Raw genomic sequence first — 9,569 nt, 5'->3', positions numbered from 1 at the left:
CTACAGTCCATGGGGTGAAAAAGAGTTGGACAAGACTGAGCAACTAAGCACAGCACAGCACAACCCCTTCAGAGTAATCTGAAAAATGACATAAAATAAATATTGAGTTTCTATTCCTGAAGTGAGACACAAACTAATCAGAATATGCTTTTAAAAATGTTTAAACCAAACTCACATACACAGTATATATAAATGTAGAGCATATTCACACATACTTTTAAAAAAAGCAAAGAAGTAATTTGCCCATAATCAAAACTTTATTGAAAAACTGACACCAAAATAGGAGAGTGTTGCTGTATACCTTACAAAATTAAATGTAATTACATTATCTTGGTAGATTAACTGGAATTACTGAACTGATAAGGCTTTCTGCGATAGAACACAAATTCAAGAAGTTGTGTGGATCATTAGTGTTGCTTCCTTCTAAATGAACAGCCTGCAAAAGAATCACAAGAGCATATTAAACACAAGTCTGTTCTATCTCTGGTATAGAGTTGTAAGGATAAAAAGTACTTTTTACATAAAAACTTAGCTTTTAGAAATTTTAGATTAAATAATCATTAAGTCCTCTCAAATGTTATAATGAAATTCATTTAAGACCATGAGTTAAAACTTTAATGCAAGCTGTCAGAAGATGCAAACTTAATTTTTAAGAACTATTCTAAATTCTTTTCTCCATAAAATAAATTTCGTTAGAGTTCATCTCAGATCTTTTAGGAAAACTCTAGTACATATGCACCCTTTTAATCATCTGTCAGCATGTGGACACAAATTCTAAGATCATGGCATGATATGCAGGTTTTGGCAATCTTGCAAGTACATTTTTAAGCAGAATACTGCACTTAAATATTGTGCTGACTTCAAAGTTAGATCTCACCAGGTCATACTAACTAGATCTTGGATTTGTTACCAATTCACTTATAACTCTTCCAGTGAGAATAACATGGAATTTACCATGTTACCAAAAATATCACAAGCCAATTTTAAATATCATTATTGAATTGTAAATCCCTAAGTACTACTATGGAAAATTATATACATATGTATTATTTCTTCTCACTGCACAAAAGTGAAAGAATTAAAAATGAGACTGTCTTAATCATGAGTTGCTCATAGAAATCAAACCTCTAACATGTTAAATATAGTTATCTGTTGCTTAGCTAGCATTGATAAAAACTATCTTAAATTATATGTACCAAATACATAGGAAACAAAATATTTACATGTATTTATTCGTTTACTGCATTCTGATTATGTCTAATATTCCAAGTTAAGCAAATTGACTAAATATAATACAACAAAATTAGATGTTCTAAACTAAGACCAATAACAGATTATGGAATTCTTTGCAAGGTCAAGAGTACAAACTTATCTAATTTAAAAGGGTACTCTTTACTAAAAAGAGCACACAATGAAAGATAAAAATTATTTTGGTAATTACGAATCTATGATTTCTTTTAAACTGATTTTTGTAAAAAGACTCTAAAATCATAAAATCTCATCCCTGGGTTAGAAAATGCCAAATGATTTACCTTCTGTGAGTCTGGCCTTTCCTCCTGTTGGCTGGCACAGCACTGTTGAACAGCCTACGCAAAGCACTACTGTCTGAGCATGGCTGAAGACCGTGGTAATCTTGTAGCAACCTAAAAAGGGGCAGTGTTAGAAGTGAAAAGCAGAAGAAAACACAGCACCTGTTCAGTGTACTTTTAGTAGAGACTTTGTAAAAGATTAGGAACTTCAGTGCTGTTCAACCACATCCGTAACAAACTTTTCTAGTAGCCACATTAAAAATAAGTGTTTCTTTTTTTTTAAGATGAAATTAATAATATAATCTATGGAAGTCTGTATTTCCAAAATTATATCATTGCAACGTGTAATCAAAGCCTTTTTTTCCCTATATCTTCAAAATCTGGTGTGTATTTCACACTTTAAAGATACAGCAAATTACTGTAGTGACTACAGTTAATAATACCATACTGAATATTTGAAAGTTACTACTAAGAGAATATATCTGAAAAGTTATCACAAGAAAAAAAACTGTAACTATGTATGGTGATGGGTATTAATTAGACTTATTGTGATCATTTCCCAGTATATACAAATATGGAATCATGACATCATAAACTACTTTTATGTCAGTTATACCTCAAGAAAAAAAAGAATGAAAAAGAATTTTTCCATTCTGACTAGCCACATGTCAAGTGCTCACTAGCTACATGTGCCTAATGGCCACCATACTGGATCCCACAGCTTTACAATGAAGAATCAATATACTTTTCATTGAACCATGAAAAAGAAAACTTACCATCTGAGCATCTTAAAGACTTAATAAGTTCAATGCCATGTCCCTTGTGGAAATCCCATCTTCACAACCCCCTACCCAAATGTTTCTGAAGTGGTTTATTATGCAAATAACCCTAGGACATTCCAATTCTTTAATCCCACTTCTACTCCAACAGAGGGTCCTAATATCTAAATGTACACAACAGATTATTAGCAGTCCTTACAGAAATTCTGTAAGTAGTCCTTTAGAGAAATTTTCCTTAGGAAAGGAATTAAAGTTTGAAATTTCACCTGGACATTTTACATCCATGAAGTAAGAATTTGGACTTTGAACCAGCCGTTTCTTTTTATGTTTTTTCTTTTCCTCGTCCAAGGAAGGATGCAGTAAATCTCTAGCTAACTGAATTAAAACAAACAAACAAACAAAAAAACCAAACAACAGTATGAGTACTAGAATGATACCACAACTCTGACAGATTTAACATATGTAAAATATACATGCAAAAATAGGAATAACAGTCATACTCAGCACAGACAACACTTTAGTTTTTGTTTTCTAAGCCTGTTAACTTTCATCAACACTGTTTATAATGCTTGAGTTCTCTAAGTCCCAGTTAAGGGGCTTTACAACGATCCGGAAACAGATGGTAAGGTTAACTAATAACAGTCGCCAGAGAAAATAAAACTGTGGTGCTAATGATCCTGACCCTGGTGGACCCGCTGAGACAAGAAATTGCTGAGGTAGACCCGGAGAATGTCAACAGCGAGGTGATTTCTGCCCCCTGGGTTCAACATCTGATCTGACAAGAACTCTTAAGTGGCTGACGCTTGACTGTCCCTGATAGAGTTAATTTGTATGGCAACTTCGAAGACAGTTTTTAAAAAGGAAACAAGCAGAAAATCGCTTCCGAGAGGAAGCAGAGGGGGGCAAGAACCACAAAAAGAAAGGAAAGCAAGAAGACGTAAACGATCATAGCCTCGCGGATGCCCACCGAAACCCAGGAGGGCTGAGTAAGGTACGCAGGGAGCAGTTCCCTGCCAACCAGCAACTCCAGACCGCAGCCCAGGGCGGCGCCGGGCTTCCAGTTCCACGCCCTGGCAGGGCCCGGCTCGCCGCGCCGCTCGGGCAAGTCCCAACAAGTCCGCCACGCGCGAAAGAGCCGCGCCATCCGAGGCGCCGAGCGGCGTTCTGCAGGGAGCCCCGGGGCCCAGCGGAGCCATGAATCTAGCCTGTCCTCGGGGCCCCTCGGGCGACAGAGAAGGCCGACACAAACGCGAAGCCCGAAAGTAAACAACTCACAGGCATGTTGATCCTTTCGCAAGCCCAGCCCGTGCAGATCTCTAAGGCGACAACCCCAGCGAGCAGCACGCGACGAAGCGCGCGGCGTCAACTTCCGGGATACTGGAGGCTGGGAGGAGCGAAGCGGCGGGCTCGTCCCTCTAGGCGCACCTCTCGGTGGTAGGGGCTGGCTCCGGCCGGGATCCGCGAGTGCCGGGAGAGGGGAGGTGCTGAGGCGCGCGCCCATCCGACACCGCAAAGTCCAGGATTCTAACGCGCTCCCGGGCTAGGGCCCCCGGCCTCAGGTCTCTGCTCTGGGCCCAGTGGTGCTTAGGGTCGAGCTCAGACGGCTCACTCTCGTCTGGGAAGCCGCCTCAGGCTTCGGGAGCGGACCAGGGTGGGCACGCTGGGTCCTGTCAGCGGTCCCGCCGGCAAGACACTCTCCGCTCTCCGCCACTCAGCTGGCAGGCACACGGGCGATGCCTATGTTCTTTTATGTATTAAAAACAGTATTACTAATTAACACTATTAACACGTGCCAGCGAGGTTATGAAAGAGGCTCCTTTACTTGTGCATCCGGTTCCAAATTACTGGTTATTAAATTCTTCGCGGGGTGTGGCTGTGCTTTGGGTTTGCTTGGCCTTGAAAAGGTTTTTAAGAAGCACCTATTTGCTGCTTAGTTCATTGTGTGGCTCCTTCCTATCCTCCGTGGGTCACATTTTCCAGAGTGGACAGCTCGGACTTGAAAAAACAGTGAGTGTCACCGATGGCCAGACTTGAAATATTTTTGATGAAGAGCACCATCCTGTAGATTGAGCGAGTGTTGTCAAAAGCTAAAAAATACTTGATCAGAAAATTGTCCTAGGTAGACGTTCTCGATCAGCTTTTATTTCTCTTCGAAAACATGATGCATATGTAATGTCTATTTTGGAAAATGGAGAAAAGCAAAAGAAATTTAAAATCACCATCCAGAGATAAATATTGTTAATATTTTGACCTATATCCTCCCATTTATTTTTCACTTGCATATAGGTTTGTTTTGGGATTTGGTTTTACATAATTGGTATCATCTTGTGCATGTTCTTTTATAGACGAATCCCCATACACACAACTTACTGTGTAGTGAACGTCACTCCATGTTACTATATATTCTCCTACATTATGACTTTCAATAGGCGCAGAGCATTCATCCTGTGAATATATATCTTATGTCATCCATAGACTAAGGTAGACATTAGGGCTGGTTTTTAAATGCTTAATATTTAAAATATTAATGTTAAATAGTTTCAGACAGATTCGTGTATGGAATAATACAATTGTGTATGCAAGAATCATGGCCCCAAAGACTTCTTAATCCCCAGGACCTGTGTTTATATGGCAAGTGGAATTAAGTTTGCTAATTATCTGGCTTTAAGCTAGGAAAATTATCCTGGGTTATCTGGGTAGACCTAGTGTCATAACAAGGGCCCTTAAACGTGGAGGAGAAAGACAGAGAGAGGTGTGGTGCTGAAAGAAGAGTCTGGGAGATGCCATGTTGTTGGCTTTGAAGATGGAGTAAGAGGGTGGTGAGTGGAGGATTTCCAGCTCCTCTAGGAGCTGGAAAAGGACTCTCCCCTAAGCCTTCCTTAGAATCAGCTAAATATTTGCCTAAGTTTTAATTCTTTTGTTGTAGCATTTATCTATAAGTTTTTAATTAACCTGGGAATTTGCAAGGGGGGGGTGGTGTGTGTGGCTGCATCACACAGCTTGCAGAATCGCAGTTAACCCCTGGTCAGGAGTTGAACACGGAGCACAGCAGTGAAAGCCTGGAATCCTCACCACTAGACCACTGGGGAACTCCCTAACCTGGAATTCCTTTTGGCACTTGGTGTGTAGTGGGTCTCAGAACAATGTCTAATGAGCAGGCCTAGTTATTGTTTCAGCTTCTTAACCGATGCCCAGTACAGTGTCAAAACCCTTTCACTTCTGAGACACTGTAACAGTGTGAGAAATAAAACTCAAGGTCAAGGAGATCTGGACTCTGCCTGCTTGTCCAAAGCTCAGTTTCTCCTAACATGTCCCCAGGCCCTTGCACTGATGACAGATAAAGAGACATGTAGGCAGGTGCAAGGTGCAGGATCCCTTGGCCTTGGCAGCCTACTCAAGGATCCTGCTCAAGGAACTCCTGCCTGGCTTCCCAAAGGACTCTGAAGTGCCAGCTGAAATTCTGCATGCTGCCTGAGAACTTTCCAGCTGTTCTCTCTAGTGAGGTCTGAGAAGGTGCTGCTGAACCCTCCATTCAGCATCCAGCCCCCTTCACCTTAGAAGTGTGAGGCTACTTCCAGCCCCTTCCTTCTTTCCAAACTTCAAAGGCTGGGAGAACCCACAGGTGTTCACCTTAAACCAAATCAACCCACTGAGGCTAAATTTCAAGCCGGCCAAAATCGGTTCTAAACAGATTGGTTCCCCACTTTCACCTGGGCTGGAGTTCCTCAGGCTTATACTCTTCTTTTCCCACAAAGACAATAAGAGGTTTAGTTTAGTCTCAGCTTTAAGAAATTCAGGGTGTGAGGTGGGGCCCTAATGTAAACTTTTGTTACCACTGCCTCTAAGTATTTTTCGGAGAAGCTTAGGGAAATCCATATTGTCATCAAACTTTAACCAAGACAGCGTTATTTTTCTCTTCTTTCTTTTGTCCACCTGTGGGCAGGTTGCAAAGCACGTGTGGCTCATTCTCAACACATTCTTGAAAGCAGCAGTGACTTCTGAAACCCACCTCTTTTCTGCACATCAGTTCTCCAACAGAGACATAAGCACTGTCCTTAAAGCTCTGCTGTTGGGGTTGCAGTCCATCTGCCACTCATGAGGATGTTTGACACTTCAGGTAAGCTCCCAGCTCTAAGGGGTAAGAGTCTCAGATGTAAGCTCTGACATCATTTTCTTTAATTTTCCTACCAATTTAATTTCTGACTGAGGCGGCACCCCCATAGGGCTAGCACTATAGTGTGAAAGTGAGTATTAGTTGCTCAGTTGTGTCCGACTCTGCTACCCCAGGGACAATAAATAGCCTGCCAGGTTCCTCTGTCCATGGAATTCTCCAGGCAAGAATACTGAAGTAGGGGGCCATTTCCCTCTCCAGGGGATCTTCCCAACCCAGGGATCAAACCTGGCTCTCCTGCATTGCAGGCGGATTCTTTATCGTCGGAGCCATCATGTTTATGTCCCCATAAAATTCATATGTTGAATCCTAATCCCTAATGTGATGGTATTGGAGGGTGGGGCCTTTGGGAAGTGATTAAGTCATTAGGATGGAGCCCTCATGTTGGAATTGTCAAACCTAAGATCGTGTGCCCAACACAGCGAGGCCAAACAAACTGAAAAGCTGGAGTTGGGAACAGAGAAAGGTTTACTGTGCAGCCTAGGAAGGAGAACAGGCGGCTCCTGCTCAAAAGACCTGAACTCCCCGATGGGTTTCAGGGAAGTATTTTTAAAGGTGAGGGCGGGGAGTGACAGGGTATGTGAATCAAAGGATTGTGGTTGCTGGTGAGGTAACAGGCTGTTGTCAACAGAGGTCAACATTATCAGTCCTCAGGCTTTGGGGGCTAAGTCCTCATGGTCAGCAGGTAGTTAACTTCTTCCCTTTTGTGGGGGGTTTTAGTTTCTGTAAAACAATGCAGGAAATGTGTATCAGACAGTTATCCAGGTACTTCAGGGAGGGACTAAAAATTCTGTGACTGCTGTATGGCTGATTTACTATTTAAATTCTTAGCAATTCTCCTGGCCCAACTGCTATTTTTGTCACTACATATTCACATCCTTTCAATAGTTAATTCTTGAGCCAGGCTTTTGTGACTCAGGGGAGGCCTGGAGACTACAGGTTTTCTACAAACAAGAGGCAAGCAGGCCGAGGATACGGAGGGAGATGTCTGTTCCAGGAAGGCCCCAAAGGGCCCTGGTCCATTATAGAATTAGTACCACTAAAAAAGACGCCCCAGAGAGCTCCCTCACCACTTCTACCGAGCAAGGACGCAGTGAGAAGAATGCCATCTGTAAACTGAGAAGCAGGCTCTTGCTAGACACTAAATCTGTTGATGCCTTGATCTTGGACTTTCCAGCCTCCAGAACTAGAAGAAATAAATGTGTTTAAGCTAGCCAGTCTAGAGGATTAATAGTTTGTTATAGCCACCCAAACAGACTAAGATAGCAGGCCTAGCAGAACATTTCACCTCATTCTTTTCTTTGTTTCTTTCTTTTTTTTGGCACCCTGTGTCATGTAGGATCTTAGTTTCCTGACTAGGGATCAAACCTGTGCCCCCTGCAGTGGAAGCATGGAGTCTTAACCACTGGGCCACCAGGGAAGTCCCAGTATTTTGTTACAGCAGTCACACAGACTGAGATAGCTGGCCTGGCAGAACATTTCACCTCATTCTTGGGGATTGTGCCAGGTTATCTGTAACATACAGATATGTTGTTATCTGGGTCTGCTCTCCATCCCTCACCCTGCTCTGTGCCCAGGAGGCTGACTTTGGGCTGTATCAGTTGACTTCTCTTGCCCTCTGATTTCTAGACCCCTTTTGAGTGAGTCATCTGTGATCTGCCAGGATCCCCTGCCGGGATATGCTCCCCTTTTAGTGTAGAAAGCTTTGCAGATGGGGACCATCTGGTTCTCAGTCATAAGTCTAAACAGGTCACTGCACAGCTGTCCACTGTCCCTGTCTGTGGAACCCTTTAGGTCTGACAGATTGTGACTCCTCCTGTTCCATGTTTGAGATGGATGTGGGAATCTTAAGGGAGATGGCCTAGAGTCATGGCCATGCAGATCTCTGCCACTTTGTGGACCAGCAGCATTGGGGTCACCTAGGAACTTTTTGGAAATGCAGACTCTCAGGTCCCATTCAGACCTACTGAGTCAGAATCTACCTTTTAACAAGATCCCATGGTGATTTGTGTGTGTATCCCAGGGTGAGGGGAGTCTTTCTACCTTTCCTGTAGGGCTGTGGGGAAGCCAGATTCCTACTACTCCAGAATAGCGAATCAAGCTTATTTCTCTAGATTGGAGCAGGGAAGCTCCCCACCTCCTCTGTTTCTCCAAGATAGTTCTGTTCATTCTAGCAAGTCTCACTCTCTCTTATCATGTCTACTGCTACTGCTAAGTCACTTCAGTCGTGTCCGACTCTGTGCGACCCCATAGATGGCAACCCACCAGGCTTCCCCGTCCCTGGGATTCTCCAGGCAAGAACACTGGAGTGGGTTGCCATTTCCTTCTCCAATGCATGAAAGTGAAAAGTGAAAGTGAAGTCGCTCAGTCATGTCCGACTCTTAGTGACCCCATGGACTGCAGCCTACCAGGCTCCTCTGCCCATAGGATTTTCCAGGCAAGAGTACTGGAGTGGGGTGCCATTGCCTTCTCTGCTTATCATGTCTAGGAACCCTTTAAATACTCAAACTTGATTGTACATTAGAATCACCAAAGGAGCACCCTAGGTCAATTCAATTAGAGTATTGGGTGTGGGACCCAGGTGGCAGTCTTAAAAATTCCCCAGGTGATTCCAAGAGGAGCCAGGGTTGAGAACCACTGCCGTCTATGGGGTCGCACAGAGTCGGACACAACTGAAGTGACTTAGCAGCAGCAGCAGCTTTAAGTTCTCTGAAGGGCTTCAAAATGTCAAAAGCAAAGCCCCAAAAGGACTCCAGGCTACTCTTGCTTAAAGGCAGAAAGAGGGAAAAATACAGAGAGAGAAACATCATTAGCTAATAATTCATAATACCCAGGCTCAGTAGCAAGAGGAGTTGTCTCAGCACTATCTTATGGGTCTTGTCTTATCTTGGGTCTTATCTTATGAGTCTCAGCACTATCTTAAGGGTCTTATCTTATCTTGATGATTAGGTCTTTGATCTTCTCAGGGAAGAAAGGGAGCTCCTTGGAAGCCAGATGCTCTCTCAAACTTCATTGTCTTCCTACAACTCATAGTAAAGAGGTTTTGTGAAGGTACTGAGGTCAGCATAAATGTATACAAATATAATCTTT

At 43.0% G+C, this 9,569-nt stretch overlaps 1 protein-coding gene across 2 annotated transcripts; it reads right to left on the bottom strand.

Moving 5' to 3' along the window:
• Positions 1 to 235: 235 nt before the first annotated feature.
• Positions 236 to 3,626, bottom strand: RPS27L (ribosomal protein S27 like). Of its 2 annotated transcripts, none has more exons than XM_010809283.3 (4): positions 3,584 to 3,626; positions 2,575 to 2,679; positions 1,533 to 1,643; positions 236 to 436 (listed from the first exon to the last, which is right to left on the bottom strand). In XM_010809283.3, the coding sequence occupies exons 2-4, from the start codon at positions 2,591 to 2,593 to the stop codon at positions 408 to 410; spliced, it is 159 nt and encodes a 52-aa protein (XP_010807585.2). In that variant the 5' UTR covers positions 2,594 to 2,679; positions 3,584 to 3,626; the 3' UTR covers positions 236 to 407.
• Positions 3,627 to 9,569: the final 5,943 nt, after the last annotated feature.

This window comes from Bos taurus, chromosome 10 (assembly GCF_002263795.3).
Source record: "Bos taurus isolate L1 Dominette 01449 registration number 42190680 breed Hereford chromosome 10, ARS-UCD2.0, whole genome shotgun sequence".
NCBI lineage: Eukaryota > Metazoa > Chordata > Mammalia > Artiodactyla > Bovidae > Bos > Bos taurus.
The sequence above is the reverse complement of the archived record's forward strand: the minus strand, read 5'-3'. Positions and strand labels throughout refer to the sequence as shown.

Coding starts and splice junctions, on each gene's coding strand:
- RPS27L (XM_010809283.3), bottom strand. Junction 437..1,532: donor AAAGGCCAGACTCACAGAAG/GTAAATCATTTG, acceptor ATTCTTTTGCAG/GCTGTTCATTTAGAAGGAAG.